Source organism: Melospiza georgiana, chromosome 3, assembly GCF_028018845.1.
Source record: "Melospiza georgiana isolate bMelGeo1 chromosome 3, bMelGeo1.pri, whole genome shotgun sequence".
Taxonomy (NCBI): domain Eukaryota; kingdom Metazoa; phylum Chordata; class Aves; order Passeriformes; family Passerellidae; genus Melospiza; species Melospiza georgiana.
Genome location: NC_080432.1, coordinates 27,066,328 through 27,085,367, shown reverse-complemented (window position 1 = coordinate 27,085,367; position 19,040 = coordinate 27,066,328). Strand labels below are relative to the sequence as shown.

The 19,040-nt window shown below is 42.3% G+C and overlaps 1 protein-coding gene across 2 annotated transcripts in view; it reads left to right on the top strand.

The window, feature by feature from the left end:
- Nucleotides 1-19,040, top strand: part of SPRED2 (sprouty related EVH1 domain containing 2) — a 59,118-nt gene that overhangs the window by 25,612 nt on the left and 14,466 nt on the right. For both annotated transcript variants that reach the window (XM_058019785.1, XM_058019786.1), the window contains exons 2-4: nt 7,152-7,329; nt 8,651-8,819; nt 11,582-11,646. In XM_058019785.1, coding sequence (XP_057875768.1) covers nt 7,152-7,329; nt 8,651-8,819; nt 11,582-11,646 — 412 coding nt within the window. The remainder of the gene's footprint in view (nt 1-7,151; nt 7,330-8,650; nt 8,820-11,581; nt 11,647-19,040) is intronic.

The following is a 19,040-nucleotide window of genomic DNA, read 5'->3' as shown; positions in this document are numbered from 1 at the left end:
TTTACAGAGGAATAAATATAGTTGTAGTCTCTACTGATCAAAATGGAGGAGAGTGGGGGGAAAATTTAACTTCCTTTGGGTGAGTGATTTTTCTTTTCTTTGTAAACTTTGAGTTTACAGGAATACTCTCTATATGTCGGCAGACATAATTCTTTATGGAATGCAGTTTCTGTGGTTGTCATTTTTTTGAGGTTTTTTTGCTAAGTATTGCTGTTTATTAGCTCACATAGGGTAGCAATAACGGAGTGCTTGTGGTCAGTTTATGTTAGGAAAAAAATTAGGGTAGAACATGATTGTGATTTTTTTTTTTTTAGGTGGGGGAATCAATTCAGGATACAGATCTTGTGAATCTACCTATTTGGCTGGCTGAACTTTTATGTGACTTTTGCTTATCTTAAACGTGGTATAAAACAAATACCATCTGTCATGCAACAACAATTTATTACTCATTACTGTAAATGATAGTGCTAATTAGCTTCCTTGTAATTTGTTAATATTTTGTACTCTTGCACAAAACTAGGAGGACTTGAGGCTGCAACTCTTGCCTGTACTGCAGATGAGGTGCAGGGCAAATTATTCAAATGTATTAATGCTGCCCTTTTTAACTTTTCAGGACATACTACTATGTGCACCTATGATCGTTTATTGCAAATTTGACCCATTCAACAAATTTGAAGGAAGTTTTTTTTAAGAGATTTCATTGAATGGTTGGTCATTAAAAGTTGTGTCATTAGTATGCATGTCCCAGTGATGTCATGGCTGCTGTTTAGGGGAAAAAATCAAATATTGTTTTGGGTGTTTTTTAACAACATTTGCTATAACTTTTGATAGCTCTGACACAGTTTCAGCAATGTTACATAAATGCTTCAATGCAGACACAAGTCATAAGTTAATCTGCCCCAATGCTGTTAAAATGTCATTTTAATTCAAAATTGTGTGTGTAATAAGCTGATTTCTGGGGAGAGACCTAGAGCTGCATCAGTATCTTTGCTTGCCTATCAGCGTGCTTGTAAGCCAGCTTTTTTCCCTGAAAAGCTGCTTCCAGTTCATTTGAGGTTTTGCCCATGTGTATAGCACTTTGTGAGGATCACTGGGCAAGTCTGGCACAGGAAAGGATGTTATGCTGGCCAAAAAAAATTGATTTAGCCCATGCAGGACCACATAATATGTATACTTTTGGGAAAAAATAATATATATAGATATAGATATATATAATGTATGTATGTATTTCAGGAACGAATTTTCCTATACTTCCTGGAAGGATCTGAACTAATTACAGGATTATGAAATCCCATTTGAGCTAGTTAGGATAGAGCTGTTTCTCATAAACTCAATAAAATCAGCCTTGAATGTTGAACAAACGTTTTGGTGAAAGGGTTCCTTTGTTCCTCACTGCCTCGGCATTTAAGGGAGATGTGGAGGCGGGCGGCTGGGTTGTTGCAGGTGTCTTGGTTTTTTGAGAAGTCCTTTTTCTTCTGGGGGGGAAAAAAAACCAAAACAACAACAGGCCAAACAAAACTGCTATTAGTTTTTCCTGTGGAGGATTTTTGGATGCGCCGCAGTGCTGGAAGCAAAGCCAGGCTTGCCAAGCACTGGCTGTGGAGATCTGACCCCTCTTCATTTTGCCTTTGGGGCTGCTCTAGGCTCTATCAGCATCTCTGGAGCAAGGAATGTGGAGACTGAATTGTTTGTATTTACTCTGACTGTGGGGAAACTAAAATTTCCTATGTGCCCTTTTATTCTGGCGGTGTTTGATTTGAAAAACAGAAAAATACAGGTTGGAAATTGGTTATGCAGGAGTTGGGTTACAGGTACAGAGATTCTTTGTTCCTGGTGTGACGCAGAGGTGGGGGGCAAGAAAAACTTTTGGGAGATTTTCCATGGTTTTCTTCAGGTTCCATTCTATCATTTGATCTGGCCAGAGAGACACGGATGTCCTTTTTTCTTGGTGATATGTAGTGGTTTTGATACTTAATGAAAAAGTTTCAAACCTGCTGGAAATCTGAATGGTATGGAAATATCAACTTAGTTTGCTATAGCTGCATACTCTCAGAGGTTTGCTTTCAAACAAATTGCTAAGTTAGGGTTTGAAGAAGAAAATGCTGGTTATAATCTGCAGATATGTCACATTTGCAAGAAGCTTCACGAACCGACCAACAGATCAAGGAAGTGGGACTCCAAAAATAGCAGCTTTTAATGTCTCTGCTTTCTGGCTGTGGGATGAACTGCAGAGAGGAGCCTCACAATACAACTTGCAGCAATCACCTGGGCAGAATGTGATGGTTTTAACTCCAGATGTTGGAGCTGCTGAGGCAGGGAAAACACCTGGCACTGTGAAATATATCCAGGTCAGCCAGAGACGGGTTATGCCCTAGTAATTGCAAAGTTACATTTGTTTGGATCCAAATAGTTTAAATTGTGTTTGTGTGCCTGACCTCTGCTGCTGTTGCATTAGCAGCCTCCTGCTGTTCTTTAAGGCTCTTCCCTGAAACTTGGCTTCTGGGAATGTCAATGCATGGATTAAAAGACAGTAGTCCATAATGTTGAAACCCGTTATGGGCAAATACCTTTTTTTCTGAGACCTGGATCTCTCCTGGCCTTGTAAGCTGTAGAGTTGGAAAGGGAGGAAAATATCAAAGTGCCTTATGGCAGCAATATTGTGGAAGTTTATAATCTTATATTTTGGTCAAGTAACTTGGCTAGAGGGAAGAATATTACTGAATTACAGAAGGTGTCTGGGAAGTGTTTTAGATACTAAGTGTGACTCAAAAAAGTAGTAAATGTGGGGGGTTGGACTAGGTTTTCCTTCCTCCTTGGGATTTTTAGATATCTCCAATGGTATCTGCAGTTGCTGCTTTGGAAGCAAAATGGAAAAAAAGAGCATCTGGTGGAAGGAAGTTGTCTGCTTTGACACTCCTTTTACAAAGACAGTGGTGAAATTAAACCTCAACTAAAGAGTGAATTGTTTGGTGTTTACTCCTGGATGCAGGATTGCAGCCACTAGCCCACACAAGGGGCTCATGGCTTTGTCCCCCATTAGTGTTGCTGGAGTGATGTGGTTTGTGTCTGAGGGCACAGGATGATGGCAGCCCCATGTGTACATGGTGGGGGACAGCACTTCTGTCAGCCTCAAGTGTCACCTGTCTCTTAGACACACAAATGCTTTGTGAGTTGGACTGTAGATAGGGAAACCAGGGTTCAGTGATGGCAGAGGTCATATTCAGTCACTTCTTGTTTAGGAAAATTCTGTGTCCTCCGGAAGAGCTATTACACATGCACACTCCATTTTACTTTTATAGATATGTATGCATACCCACGAGCTATAATTTTTAAAGAGCTCTCTTTTCCTTCCAATAAAAACAGCATGTGCTTTTCAGCATTACCTTTACTCTCAAAGTTCATTCTGTTTCTTTTTTTTTTCACTCAGGGTGGGGCAGGCAGACAACCTGGAGCAGCCCTGGAACATGCTGGCTGGCTGCCATGCAGCTGGGTAATCCCTTCTGATACTTTCTTCCCGAGCTTTGAAGGCTGGTGAGGACAAATCTGAAGGGTTAAGATAGCATTTAAGAGCATAATTAAGAATAGTTTGCATGAAAAGCATAGGCCATAAAGCCAACAATTAGAGCAGTCTTAAAAGTTTCAAGGATCCAATAAAACAAGAGGAACTAAGGCTACTGTGGGGTTTTCTCTGATTATTTCATTTTTAGCTATCAGTACCTCATTAATTGTAATGGACCAAATATTTTCATGTACCTCATTAACCATTTCTTATGAAAGAGTCAAATTGCAGTTACCGTGATAAAAGTGCAGATGGATGGCTTGGATGTGGTTGTTCTGCTACTCCAGTGCACCAAGGTTTCATCAGCAGCACACACATGGGATTTGCAGATCACTCCTTTGCTCCTCAGGATTTGGAATACTTGGAACCAGCCAGAGCCTTGATGCAGTCGCGTAAAATGAAATAGCAAAGAAAATAAACAGCTTTTACACTAAGGAAGCAAGATCCTTATATGGAACTGAAATATTTGAGTACCTCCCAAGTATTTATCAACACTGGCATGAGGGAAAGAAGCATTGCCTATTCTAGGCTTGTGGATGGAAACAGCAGGCAGGATTTAGACATAGAAGACTGGAGCAAGCTGCATGTAGCCTTGAAAATTCAACGTGCAGCTTCTGAGTCCTAATCCAGTGATTAAACCAAGATGTCAAGCACTCAGAACCCTTAACCACCTGCTTTCCTTGTATCTTTTCTTTCTTTTTTTGCAAGTCCCTTAGCACAGGTTGCGCTTTGGGAAATGCTGTGGCTGGAGCAGAGCAGGAGTGGGGATGGGGCTCTGCAGGGAGCCCAGCGTCACTGGTGACTTTTGATCATGCAGGAAAGTGTGCCAAGGGATTCTGTTAATGGAGCCAGAGCTCTGCCTGCCCTGCCAAAGGTGAACCCTTCTGCTGGACAAGACTCTTGTCTAATAGGGGAACAGAAGTCACCTTGCAGGGGTAGGGGATGGAAACTTTAATTTCTGGCTTATTATATTTAAGGAGGTTGGTCTTCAGGATGGGAAGAACACAGTTTAAATGGTGTTATCTTGGCATGTGGTGGCAGAATTTGTGAGGGCCATAGGTCATGGATAGATGTGGATATAAAGAGGAAAATCATGTGGCTCTGTGCCCCACCAGATTGTCATTATAATGGGCAGGGATAGTCATGGCACCTAAATTTAATGTGTAGGTATCCAGTAGTACTCAGATGTGATTACAAGCCTGTAGAATTCACTGAGGGGTGATGGAAATGTGTGAATAACTGACAGGAATCACAAAGTACTGAGTAGCTGCTTCTTGCCTTATTTTCCTTTAAGTGGACAATTTCTGCAGCGAAGTAACTGAAGGCAACATTACTTTTGGGACTGCCAAAGGCTCCAACTGCTGCCATAAAAGTGAATGGTAAATCCTGCAGGAAGTTACAGTGCTAGTGGCAATTTTCAAGTGTGGAAGGAGAAGCAGCAGTTTCTGTGGATGACTTTTGTGGGAGGATAGGAGGGAAGGTCGTACTGAGCGGCTCTGACTTCAGAAGAGAGCTAAAAATAAGTCCAGAAAGGATCCTTGGGGAATAGTAGAAAAATGTAGAAATGTATAGTTGGCTTTCTTTGTACTTAATCTGCTAATTGTTAATCCTCATAGACCATATGGGAAAGGTACAAGGAAGAAAACAAAAACTGTCTTGGATGGAAGCAGCTCAATTTTTGCACAGTAAGAAATTAGCTGAAGTATTTTGCTTATTTCTGAGCATCAGGAAGTCAGGAGATTAAAGCTGCCACTTTAAAATCTAGAAACAGGTTTTCATTAAAAAATAAAAAGGTAACTGGTTCAATTTATAGACACACTTGCCCTATTTACTGTACCAGGAAGCTGCTATAAAGACTCGAGCAAAAATACTCTTAAAAACATCATTTGTCAGTTCTGTGAATACCTTGTGTGTGTCATCTGTGGCTGTGTATCAGATTGGAAAGCTTTTTGTCAGCCTTTGCAAAGTACTCAGGGCAGCAGGGGATGAACTTCTCGCATCTGTGCACTGTTGTCATTGCGTAGGTCCAGTGAGAAAGTTGGCATATCCATAAACTAAAGGCTGTGAAAAGAAAATTGCAGCATGTGTTTTGTGAGATCAGAAGAGATAAGCTGGTCCCAGAAGATGCTCACTGCTTCCCTTGGTTTGTCCTCAAACTGCTTTCAGGTAGGATCTGTGAGGCTGCTTAGATGCTTAGATCTGGTTGTGTTAAGGAAAGGGAGGCTTGGAGTTTGTTAGCACCTGAACTGCTGCAAAAATAGTCTGAAAATGAGGCAGTTTTACCTGGTGCGGGATGAAGAGAGCTACTGCTGCTTGTCATGCTGTACAGGATGCTGGGAAAATATCTGGATACAGAGAGGAATTTCTCTCCATAAAGGATAATACCTGTCATTTTGAAAGGCTACCTCTTGGAGCCCTCTGTGTGTTGATCTTCCTTCTCCTGGTGAGGTCACCTGGTGGCCTGGAGATGGACAGTCCATGGACACGTCCCTTTTCTCATCTCTGTTGATGTTCCCAGGTTGGAGTGCCCTGCAGCAGCTTTGTGGGCACCTTCGGGTGCCCCAGCAGCCGACAGCGCCGTGGCTGTGTGTGGCTGCCATCCAAGCCCAGCGTGGTGACCTTCCTGTGAAGGCGTCACACCATCCCCGTGTCAGTCGATGTCCAGCGCGCGATGGGCGGCACGAGGACAGAGAAGCTCCTTTGGGTGTTTCCCTGCAGCTCTGTGCTGGGGACGGCCCGTCTTAGCTTGCATGTTCTGTGCAGCGTGTGGCTTCTGCTTGCTTTCTCTAGGGGCTTCTCTGCTTCCAAATGACTTTGGTGATGTCCCCAGTGGATGATGGAGCAACTGCTTTATGGAAAGGGTACAGGGGAGGCCTGGAGTCTCCCACTGTGGGGGCTCTTCTAAACCTTTGTGGTGGGCATCTGGGTTATCCCCAGATCTTAGGTGCTTCCAGAATAGTTTCTTGTGAGGTTAGGAGGCTCTGCCTTTCAAAGCCCTGTGAAATGCTGGTGAGAATGTTTTAGGGCATGGTATGGTCCTGATGACCTGAGCTGAGGTGATACCCATCTCCTTTCATCTGAGGTACCAGCTGGAGCCACATTTGTGGGGTTTTCCCCGTAAAACTGTCACAGATGTGGAGGAGTTTGAGTGTCATCTTTCAAAGCCCACTTCATGAATTGGATCACAGAAACCTTGAAACACTTCTTTCGTGGGTTATTTGAGCTCCATGTGTTCTTCCAGTACTTTGGAGACCTGATGCCCCAGTGTGGGAATTGGCTTTGGGTCTGGGTCACCCCACTGTCTTGGTCCCTGTCCCTGTCTGCAGGAGGCAGAGTGTCAGAGACCACAGGTTGTTTGATCTGTGTGTTGACATCTGGAAACCTGGCAGGCTCATTCCTTGAGGTTGGTGGGTCTCTCTCCTACGATGGCTGGAGTGTTCCAGGCCATCCATGACAGAGGTGGTCTTGCATCCCGGGCAGAAACTCTCCGTTGGGGTCAGCGCTGTGCCGTCCAAATTCCACCCTCAGGAAGAACTGCTGTGATGTGACTGATGCTCACAAAGGTTCTGTTTTTGTTGTGTTGCCGTTGCAGTGACAGCTATATTGTGCGAGTCAAAGCTGTGGTTATGACCCGAGATGACTCCAGTGGGGGATGGTTGCCGCAAGAAGGAGGCGGTCTCAGCAGAGTTGGCGTCTGCAAGGTCACGTACCCGGAGGGCAATGGAAGAAGTGGATTTCTAATCCATGGTGAAAGGCAGAAAGACAAACTGGTAATAGACCCTAATTCAACTTTTGTCTGTTCTTATAATGAGAATTATCCCAAATCTATTGCTATTGTATTCTTGTGCAAGTTTTGTTTTTTTCTTTTTTAAATATATAAAAAAACATGCATGTGGAAATAATACTGGATTGGACAAAACAAACCCAATCCTCATCTAGAATTGCCATCTTTTGCTACCTAGGCTGGTGTGATGCCACCTGGAAGGAGCAGGTAAATTTTTGACATACACATGCGAAGATCCCCTTTGAATGAAAGAGGGCCTGTGGTTTTTTCTTTTTTTTCTTAGACCTAGTGCGGGGGTAAGTGAGAAGTGAATTGAAGTGTAAAGAGCCCATGAAGCCAGTCACATTGCACTGAGTAATGCAGTGCAAGCCTTTTAAAAGGGCCATGAATTATTTATGCTGCATGCTGTTCAAGGTTTGAACAAGCTGAGTGAGAATATGAAGACAAGTTGTCTCTTATGAATTGACACACTCAGTTTCTCCTGGTAGCTGTTTATCTAAAAAGGAGCTCTCTTGTATCCCTGCACAAATCAAATTAATAAAGCCCTTTCCTGATTTCCAGGGCCACTTGAAATGTTAATGTTTATCTTGTTTTTATGTATTTGATTCTTCTGAAATGCACTCCTGTGAAGATAGGGGCTAGCTTAAATGCAGCACTTCCTGCGCAGGCTCAAAAAATGCATTATTTGAGTCAGAAATTATCTTGCTTTCAAAAAGACTGCTGTTCTAAAGCTGTTTCAATTATGGCTTGTCTTTTCCAATGTTGTTTTGCTTAGGATGCTTTTTTTGACATTATTTGGGAGCCATGGTTATGGTTTTGAGGGGTGGAGTAAGACATGACAAGCCATTGCTGTTGTCCCTGAGCATCACTCTAGAGATGGTTTCTGGCACAGCACAACTTGACATGAGTGTCTGGCTGGGGGTGAACAATTTAAAAACAGTGAGGGGAGTGTTGCAGCATCTCCTAAATCTGTTGCTGATGGTTAAAATTTCTGTTGAGTGAAACTATTGAGGGAAGAGGTTCTCCTTCCTCCTGAGCCCCCTGCTAGTTTAACCTGTGCCACACTGGGTCCAAAACATGCTCCTGGGGTAGGGAGTGAGCGCCTACTCAAAGCACAAGCAAAAGATGAATGTGCAATAGTTTTGAGAACAATTACCATGTCTGGTGTTTATTAGTCATGATTTGGTGTTCCCCTGTGTGAGGCATGACTTGGCTTGCTTTTTGGGTCCAGCCTGAGACGATGCTGGCTGTATCCTTGGGGTGGGAAAAGTGACTTTGCTCCTCTTTTGGGGCTCACGCCCTCCCAGGTGGTGCTGGAGTGCTTTGTGAAGAAGGACCTGGTGTACACAAAGGCAAACCCCACCTTCCACCACTGGAAAGTTGACAACAGAAAGTTTGGGCTCACCTTTCAAAGCCCCGCTGACGCTCGAGCCTTCGACAGAGGAGTGAGGAAAGCCATCGAGGACCTCATTGAAGGTAGCGTGGGGTGGACACTGCACCCTTGCAAGAGTGGGCAGGGGCTTTGGGTCAGGGAGTTGGGAAGAGGGAAGTGTTCAAAATCAGTTCTTGGGCTTGGAGGTCTCTTGTGCACGTGTTCAAGTGCAGCTGGGGCCCTTGTCCTACAGTGAGCCAGCCCTAGCTTTAGGAATTGAGTTTTCTCATCCCTTAGAAGAGATAAGGTATTTCAGTCAAGTATTTTTCAATCCTGTCTGTTCAGACTTCTCCCTGTTATTTATCATCAAGTTTGTTGTTACTGCTTTTTTTGATAAACTTGGGTTTTACACTAGTGATGGCAACTCAGACATCCCAGGCTCTTTATTTGCAGTCAAATCTCATCTGACTGAGTCTTTGTTAAATTCCTGCCTGGAGTTGAATAAAACTTAGTTTGGTTTTGGTTTTATTTTGCAGTAATTAGTTGTGTCTGCATCCTCTTAGTTGAATGGTAGTTCTTGAAGACTCTTTGTTGTGTTTCTGGGTGTTGTTTTTTTAATTCTGTAAAAAATGCGTTTGAATTGTCTGTGCTTTGAAGTTGTCATAAATTTTTCCTTTTCACATTTCATTGCAATCAGGCAATCACAATACAGCTACAATTCAATTGTACTTTATTTTAATGAAATTTGATTCTTCATGCATTTTTTCTTGATTTTTTTTTAGCCATACTACTTTATGTAGGGACTTAGAGAAGCCTTTTGCCTTCTCTTCCAGTGTGACCAGGATATTTTTATATACAGATGGTACATTTTCTGAGGATACTAACTCAGATGTATGTACAGATGTGTATTCTTTTTGAGGACATTAGCTCCATAAGACAACTTCATGTTCTGGATGTCCTGTCCTTGCTTTAACATGAACATGGTAGATATTGGAAGAGAATTAATCCCCCAGGGCTCCTTGCTGGTAAATACCTCATCAGTGAGAGGAATGATGTTCTCAGAAATTTGCTTTCTTCTATGCCATTAACATGAAGAAGTTCCAGGTAGACTTGCTTCTTTCTTCTTCTTGTTAAAACTGTGAATCATTTTGAGTCATAAAAGGGATGTTTTATGAAAGTGGCATGGGATTGTGCAAAGTTTCAAGGAGATAATAACTCAAATGTATTGAGTAGTGTTTTGAAGATGCCAGTGGTTGGCAACTCCTGTTTTGCTCTTCTTGATCCATTTCACAGTGGAGGTATTTGAAATCAAGTTCTGCTGTATATCAGATACTTAAAAATCAGCAAATCTATATTTATCCCATTAACAGTACAGGCTGATCCTCATGAATGTGTTCCTCATTAACTTCCAAATAAGGCTTTCTGAATGAAAAACAATAATTTGTTCATGCACATGCAGTGTTGGGCAGTAGATTTAATTTATCATTCATTTTTTGTTCACATACTTGATCAAATTCAGCAGGTAATATTAAGCATGATTGAGTGTGCATTTAGAACTTAACATCATGTAGTCACTGCTTTATTGTGAATATTTAACCAATAGTTCGTTCCCTGTAGCATCAGAAGTTTGGGACACAGGTACAAGAGCCCTATGCAGCACCATAGAGCTTCAGATTTTTTTAATTTTAAAGCTAATGTAGCAAATGGCACAAATGTTTCCACATTACTCAGTGTTTTAAGTGGGCTTTCACACTTAGCTCTGCACATATTCATGATGATGCAACTGAGAGCAGCCAAGGCTGGTGCCAATAGCATTATATAAAACACATTATTTTAACAAATTTCCAGAATGAAAGTGGTGCAAGTCGTTGTACTGTGTTGGTCAGGGATGTGATGTGGGCATAATCCACTCTAGCAGTGGGCTTCCATCAAAAAAATAGACATTTGAGTTGAGGGTTCCCTCCCCAGCAGATCCTCTGGCTATGCCCACCCTCCTTGACAGCCTTAGGGTAGATGAAGCCAGCCAGGAAGCGGGTCTGGGGTCTTGATTGGCTGTAGGCAGAGGAGTCACTCCTTTTTAGGTACAGCATGAATTTGGTGTCAAATGCAGCAGTGGTGAGCACCCCCTGCCTTGAGGCTGTTCTGTGATCTGGTGCTCACCAGGCCCTCGAGCAGCTCTGCAGGAACACCTGTGGGGTGAGAACATTTTTTGATATGCTTCCCTACTCTTCCAGAAGATTTCCTAATGTACCTAATGAAAATTACTCCCCAGTATTTTTCTCTTGTCTATGGTTTTACACATATCAGCTCCTTTCAGATACTTTGTTTACGTGGGGCAAGGTGATTCTTTGAGAAGTAGGTGATAGAGAAGACCTTTCAAGTATATAAAAACTTACACAATTAAAAGGAAAAAAAATACAATCTAACTCTTCATTGTCAAAGTGAGGTTCATTTTATTTTAAATTATAGGTTATTTCTTCCCCCCTGCCCCACATTTAGGGAGTAAGTGAAGAAAAACTCATATGTGATTTCTTGACAGCTGAGAATCAGCCTGGAGCACTGATTAGTACATAGCTTTACCATTCTTCAGAAATTAGTCTTCTGTAATTGGAAATGGTAACTGCTATTTTTATGATTGTTAATTAGCATTGGCAGTCACACAGTTGTGTTTCAAGAAACACTTTTTCAAGTTTTACCTCTCCAACCCAGCTACCAGCAGATGGGTTGTTTTTCCTTAATTTCAGCCACTCTTCTGCACATCTACAACACACAAACCTCTGAGAATCCAAATGTTTAACAGCCTCAAAAAAAAAAGTTTCATGGAAATGTCATGTGTTTAAAAAGCTGTTGGTTTGGTTTTTTCTAGGATCTACAACTTCCTCGTCCACCCTTCACAACGAGGCCGAAGTCGGCGACGATGATGTCTTCACTGTGAGTACATGTCAGCCAAGCTCCTTCTCTCTATGCTCAGGTTTACATGGTCAGGTTAGAAGGGATTTTTCTTTTTATGCCTCAGGGCTGGCGTTCAGCCACCGTCATGTTTGCACACTGGGTGTGTTTTATTTGATGGAAGTATATCCTCTACAGAATGTGAGGCCTCTTGTTGGCCTCGTGTCACCACAGGAAAAGCATGTCAGAGCAGGTGATGTCAGCAGCTAGAAGTGAAGAAATAATTGCCCTTGAATTTCTTTTGGCTTAGACAGAGGGGGTGCACACACCTGCTAATACTGCTGTCTGTCCCTGAGAAGCTTCCTGCAGACTCAGATGCTTAGCAAGAGTACTGCTCCTGAGATACATATTCATTTTGGATTACAGTTGTAAACAAGCAAGCTTCAAAGGTATTTCACCTGTACATGGAATGTAGAAAGTTCAGACTGGTGTTCTTTGGGTGGAAGAAGGCACAGTAGTGTGGCATCTGTCTAAGCAGCAGTGACTTAAACAGGAGTGAGCTGTTGGAGATTGATTTGTGGTGTTGTCTAAAATGTATTATGGAGTTTTGCTGAAACTAAAGCTACTAACTTCAAAAGGAAAGTTAAAAAGTAAAAAAAAAACTTGTCAGGTGAAAATGTGACTCTGATTAGCACTATTCCGTGGGCTGGAAACAAGTTGCTCACATTGTATACTTCTTTGTTAATAAAGTTACTTGCTCAGCTTAATTCAACCCCCATGGGCACATATTGGTTATTTTACAAATCCCCTCCTTGTCCTGTGGGGCCTGGATGGCAGGAAAGGGGAATGTGGGTAATCCTCAGTGCAGCAACAGCAAACTCAAAATTGTCTTTGGGATACTTCTCTCGATTTTTAGGGTGAGGGAGGAAAAAATCGGTACAAGCATCAAGCTGCTTGAAAATGAGTCCTGGGAAGCATCCAAAGCCAAAAGGTGTTTTTTGAGGGTGACGCTTTGCCAGCATGGGACCACATCAGATTCCCTGCTGAGCTTTGACCGGATCTTCCCGAGGGCCAGCATGTTGTCCACATCTGTCCTTTTGTCACGCTCAGGGAGACAAACAACAGCAGGCAGGGTTAAAAGGTGACTTCCTGCACTCTGCAGCAAAACTATCATTAGCAGCTGCTTCCCAACTACCTTCCAGAAGTGATTTATGGGCACTGGGGGAGGCACCAGTGCAGCCAGAGCCTTTTACCAGTAGGTCGTGCTTTGTTCCCAGATCTGCTGGACTAGCTGTGCTCTGCTGGGGGTGGACAGTCACTCTTGATGTGCGTGTGGCTCTTCTGTGCTCGTCAGAAAGCAGATGACTGTCCAAATGTGCCTTGAATGGGTGTGTGCCAGCTCTCACTGGCTTACACATTGGAATACTCAGTGTTTAAGCAGTGATAAGTGACCTGTGGAAACAGGAGAGTATATATTTGCTAAAATCCTACTGGCTGGTGTTCAGGCACCTGGGAGTGCTCCTGAATTTCTCTACAATTTCAATCTTGTGGCTGAGTGTTGATTTTTAAACTCAAAGAATGATTTTTACAAGGAGGAAGACTGACTGTCCACCAGTTTGTTGCCTTTAAGTAGGAGGTGCTTTACATATAAAAAGTTGGATGAATCCTTCTCCAGTTGCATCAAAATCAATCAAATTCCTGCATTCAGAATGAAGAGCCAGAACTGGAGGAGATTTTTCCCACCTACTTGCCCCTGGGGAAGTGACAAGTGTCTCCCTGCCATGCAGACATTTATGGGTAGGAGGTCTGAAGGAGAAGGAGTAACAAGCTGCTCAATAGCATTAGTAAGGAGGGAAACTTCAGCAGTGTTGGCATCTTGTTGGCACCTGGGGAATGAGTTGTGTCCTGCCTGGCAGTGCTCTCTGCAGGGGTTTGTGATCTCCAGGGTGCAAGAGGGACCTCACTGGTGATGGGACCTTGCATGGTGCTATTTGTCAAGATGGCACACCAGGGTACATGTGTTGTCATACTCCAAAAATAAGGCTCTGGGGACATCTCCTTCCCCAATATGTCTTTGTTTTTCTGGGATGAAATCTTTCCTTTTCCCGCAGTCCTTAAGTTCTTCAAAGATCTCAACTTCCTATTTATCTGGTAGGTTATGGTGAAGTATGAAGACTGCATAAGCCAGAAATAACATACTGAAGCACAGAGCAGTTTAAAACTGTAAGAAATTGGTAGGGCTGTGAAATGTTTTATTTTTACCCTTCTGTTCCATTCTTTTTTTGCATGTATTTTTGACTTGTGTATCGTAGTCCATTTGGTCATCCTTTCACACAAAACTTCTCTGCAGCTTTCTGTAAACTCTTTTCAGCCACAGCAGTGGATTTTTTGTGTTTGGTTTTTTCTCTGTTTTAAAGAGAAAATACATTTATTCTTTTTTATTTCCTAAGGTAGTTATTAAAATCTTCACAATCCTCCCCCTCTCCCACACATGCATGAATAAACTTAACTGCGTGCGGCAGAATTTTCAAAAGTATCTGCATGATTGAGTCATTTAATCAGTCATTTACCCGTCTCTGAAAACCTCAGCCATTGCTGCTGCACTGCTGCCTCAATATTTGGCCCGAGGTCCTGCTCTTCTTGAAGGTGTTTCAATCTGTTCAAGCACAGCGGGTCCAAAACTTCACATTTCTGAGGCTGCTTTGTGGCCGGCCACCCTGACTTCATCATGCACAGATGTTTGCACCAGCATAATGCCCCCAGATGTAGAACACCCCCCTCATTCCATACAAGCCCTGACCCCAACACAGCTCTTGGCTGTTGATTGATGCTGGGCTTCTATAAAGCCCCTGCTCCTGTTAGCTCCAGTGTGGCTGCGTGGGATGTGCGTGGTTCCATGTGTGCATCGTCCGTTCTGCTTATTCCTCAGCCAGCCTGCAGCCCTTCCAGGCATCCAGCAGGGTACTTCTTCCAAGGTGGAGATGGAGCTCTCCTGTGGGCTGTCACCTTGTGTGGCTTAGTGGAGCATCATTTTCTTGTATCAGAAGGTGGACTTTTTTTTTGTTTTGAATAATCTGCAGCTGTGGCTGTGGGAGCATTCACTGGGTGTCAGTAGTCTTGTCTCCTGCCATAAATGTAATTTGCAGAGCCAAGGTGATAACTTGGGCAGCAGTATCCTGCCCCATCCCTATGGCAAACACTCCCCATCCATCTTTCTGAACCCCATATATCCCCATGGGTTATATCCTTAAAAACAGGACTTTGCCAGCTAATAGTTCTCCTGTGGCTTAGACCTACAGCAAACAACCTGTTCTGAAATTCATACCTGACAGGGCAGGAAACAACAGTGTATAGAGCTAAATGTCACAGCCTCGAGTTGAAAAATGCTTATTTCTAAAACGAAATCTCCATTTAGGAGTTTTAACAATACGTAGTTGTGTTTCTTGAGTTTCAGATCCTCCAAAGAGCCCATAAATGTTTTCCATATGTTAGCAAATAAATTTCTTCTGTCTTGTACATTATAAATCGTCCTCTCAAGAGATGGAATCTGAGTAAGACTGGCCATCCGTTCTGTCTCCACTGGGGAAACACTGTCCTTGCAACAGGCTGAGATTGTTCTGTTTGTCTTCATCCATCCAGCCTGCATCTTCAGCCTTCTTTAACATTCAGTTCAGAAATAGGGTTTAATATGGACTGAATGTATTCTGTAATTCCTCAGCCACGGAATTTGCCATATAATTGAGTTCTTGTGTAAATTTTTTTTTCCTAATCTACACTTTTACTTTCAATTACAGATAATAATCCCACATGACCACGAAGTTAAAATTGTGAATTGATTCCAAGGAAAAAAGGTCAATGTCTTCCAGAGTCTGCAGAGTGCCTGAAATGGCCTCTTTTAGCATCCCATCTGAAAAAGCAGAGGTGTTTGTTCTGAAACCTTATGACCAGTTCAGCTGAAACATCACTCATGTGTTTTCCAGATAAATCTGCAGCCTTGTGCCTGCTTTAGTGCTAAAGAAAAGACACCCACTGGCAGAAGGAGCAGCAGCTCCCATGGTTGTTCTGGTTTGTGACTCTAAAAATGACTGCAGTCTCCTTGAGCTTTAAGGGAAATATAAGGGAGAGCACAGCAAAACTCAAGTGTGACATTCATGTTAAAATCCCATGTATTTTATATAATCAACAAATTTTTTTTAAAAAACCCTATTTTTTGTTCAGTGTGTTACCTGGAGAGTTTGGCAGATCGAGCAGGCATGATCTAGAGGTGCATGGTTGAGCAGCAGAATTGTGTTTCAAGGTGCACGCACTCAATCCATTGCTTCTCTTGTTGGCTCCTGGCTAAAAGCTTACTTATCTTGGTTCCCCAACTGGAAGAAGGGAGAAATACTCTTATGCTTCACTAAGGTGATACAGACAGATCTTGCTGACGCTGCTTTTCTTCCTGGACTTCCAGCAGAAGTCTTCAGGCTCATGTTTTCACTACAAAGTTGTGTGTTTGGAGCAATCCTTTGCCCCTTGTGCCTTTTTCTTGTCAGAACATGGATTCCTGTCCTTGGGGGTGTTTGACTTGGGAAGTTTGTTATGTGGCTTGGACACTGCTGACAGTCATTTCAGAGACAGACACAATTACCTGTTCTCCACCACAACAGTGCATATTGGGGCAGATATTTGCATTACAGTCCCCCTTCCATCTCTTCTGCTTTCCTAATTAAAAAAACAGATTTATCCCTGCTGCCTTTCCTTGAAACCTTTTGTCTTCTTTCATTTCCCATCTGGGCCTCAAGCATGTTACAGCCTCACTATTAAAATTTAGAAGATTTATATTTGCTAGATAAACACTAAATCTAATTTTTCTTGCTGGCTTGGTCATTTCACATTCAGATGGTTCTTTTAAAGAACAACTGTGGCTTTTTTTTTTTAAAGTGGACAGTAAACCCAGTCCAAATACTTTGGAATATATTCATAAGTTCTGTGGGATGCTGGAGCATCTGTCATCCCAGCCCTCTGTGGAAAATGATGTTGCTGAGAGTAGATCAGCACTGAGTTGTGAGATATGTTTCCGTCAAAAGTTGAGCTCAGAGACTGAGGAGCCACAAGAGCTTGCAGTTTCCTTTTTTCTTAATGCCATCCTCGAACAGCCGAAGGGGGAAATGCATTTTGGAGGCACAGAGCTCGCTGTGGGAATGATGGGGTTGTCACCTCGAGCGGATCCACCTTGTTTGCTCCGTGAGGCTGAGCAGACCGACAGGGAGATGGTTGCAGTGACAGGACATGATGGCCTGCCTTCTGTTCTTCTTCCTGCCCAGCAGCCAGCTGTGCTCTGTGTGAGCAGCCAAAGGGTTCATTGCTGCTAGCCACATCCTCTGATGTCTGGATTTTGGGCTTGCATTGTAAACCACAGCTATTCTAATTCAGATTTTAAAGGAAAAAAAAAGTACTTGCCAAGAAGAGAGAAATTCACACACAGAAAAACCAGCAGGCTCAAATCCTTCCCTCAAAAATCTGAAAAGATCCTGACTATCCACCAGTTTTAAGGCTAGCTGCTTTTTATTTGTTTGGGGCTTTTTCCTGCCTTCAGGTTAACTTTGCCCACACAAATTTACATCACTCAATGGGAATGGTTACCAATGCTGAAAGAGATTTTTCAGTAGGGAAGGTCAAGTGGAAAGTTTTTTCTCTGGCTGTCAGGTTTATTTTCTAGTGTTGTATTTCTCCCTTTCTTTCAGGATCTCTTGTTTCTTTCAAGTGGTGCTGGAAATTAACCCATTTATTTTCTTGCTCTTTCTGCTAATACAAGCAGGCTGTACTCACTGATAATTCAATACTATTGTCACTGAAACAGTGGTATCATCTGGAAAGGCAGCTGCTCTTTTCCTTAAGTCCTTCAGAAATGCAGAGGCAATTACTGTGTACTTCAGCCTCTAGATTGTCCTTGCTTACTCTTAGTCATAACCTGTCATTTGGACAGAAGGATATATAAAAATTACTGTGGTGTGGAGGTACACAGAACATAAAATCTATTTATTCTTGTCTATATAACAGATTCATAAGATGTAAGTGAAGAGCTCAAGGGAGCAGATAGGAGGTTATAGGTTTGTTTGCTTTCTTTAAAAGAAAGGAGGGGGAGTAAAGGTCTTGCACGATTTATGTATTGCTTTATTGTATTTATCATGAGGGGTTTTTTGTCTTTGTGTCACTCTGTGATAGGTAAAACATGCTTTTCTTACTGCAGATCAGAAATTGGCATTTTAACACAATTCCCAAATTGACTGAATTTCCGTTGCTTTGGTGTTGTTTCACTCTAAGTGAATTACAAATAAGAAGAACAAGTTATTAAACAAAAAGTATCTGCATTGCTATCAGATATTCTAAGGCTCACTGCTCTGTAGTTTTTATGTAGCTAATTATAGCAATGACTGGGATGTGTTGAGCTACTTTGCTGAGGGTAAGCAATTTCTCTTGTCACAATTCTTCCTCTCAAGACCATTTTTTGTAGTGTATTTTTTGGCTCTGTACCATTCCCACATACAAACACAGTTGGTCATGCAGCGGGATTGGGATATATCCTGCAGGAAGCGGAAATTTGATCTTTTGCTGTGGTGGAAGTTTCCTTATAGCTGCATCTTGCCAGAACTTGTGTTGTAATTTGTGCACCAGTTAAGTATTCAGATTTGTTCAGTTTGCCCCAGCAGTTGAAAAGAGATTTCCTTCTTTCCTCCTCTCCTTTTCTCCTTCTCAACACCCATTTTGTTCTTTCCCTGTGCTTGGATGATGATACGGTGTATTTCAGTGTACCAGCTCTTTACATTTTGTACTCTATTATTTTTGTTATGTACAACCTGACTTGCATTAATTTAAGTAATCTTCAGATTGCTGAAGGTGTTGTTTTCTTGCAGGATGACCTTAAAGATAAAAAGGGTCACCAGGAGACCTGCCTGTAGGATTCCTTGTACAAAGGTGACTTGGCTGGTGCCTCTCTAGCTGTAGTTTTGAGCTGGTGAATTTGTGATCAGAGTGTGTTGTAGCATCGTTTCACTCTTGCAGTCAGCTAGCTGCCTGTTTGTCTTCTGAAAAAATAATTTGGCTGTCTAGTAATGTACTTAAACTATATGATGAGTTAAAGTGTCAAGCTGTTCATGAGCATGTTCCCTTTTAAGTGTCAGAAACAAATACAACCAAGAGTAAATTGCTTTTTTGTAACATACAGTAAAACAGAGTGGGAAAGGGGGTTGTTTGTTTGTTTGTTTAGGGGGGATTTTTTTATGTTTTTTTTTTTACTTTTGCTTTTGTTCAGCTGTGGTTCCCAGGGTATTTCTTTGGTATTATGTAAGGGGAACCTGATTTGAGTCAAGATGCCTGTGAAAAGCAGGTTATTTTTCAGCCAGCCCAGTTCCCCCACCTTGCTTTTGCTGCACAGTCATGCCAAGAGTGAAGTT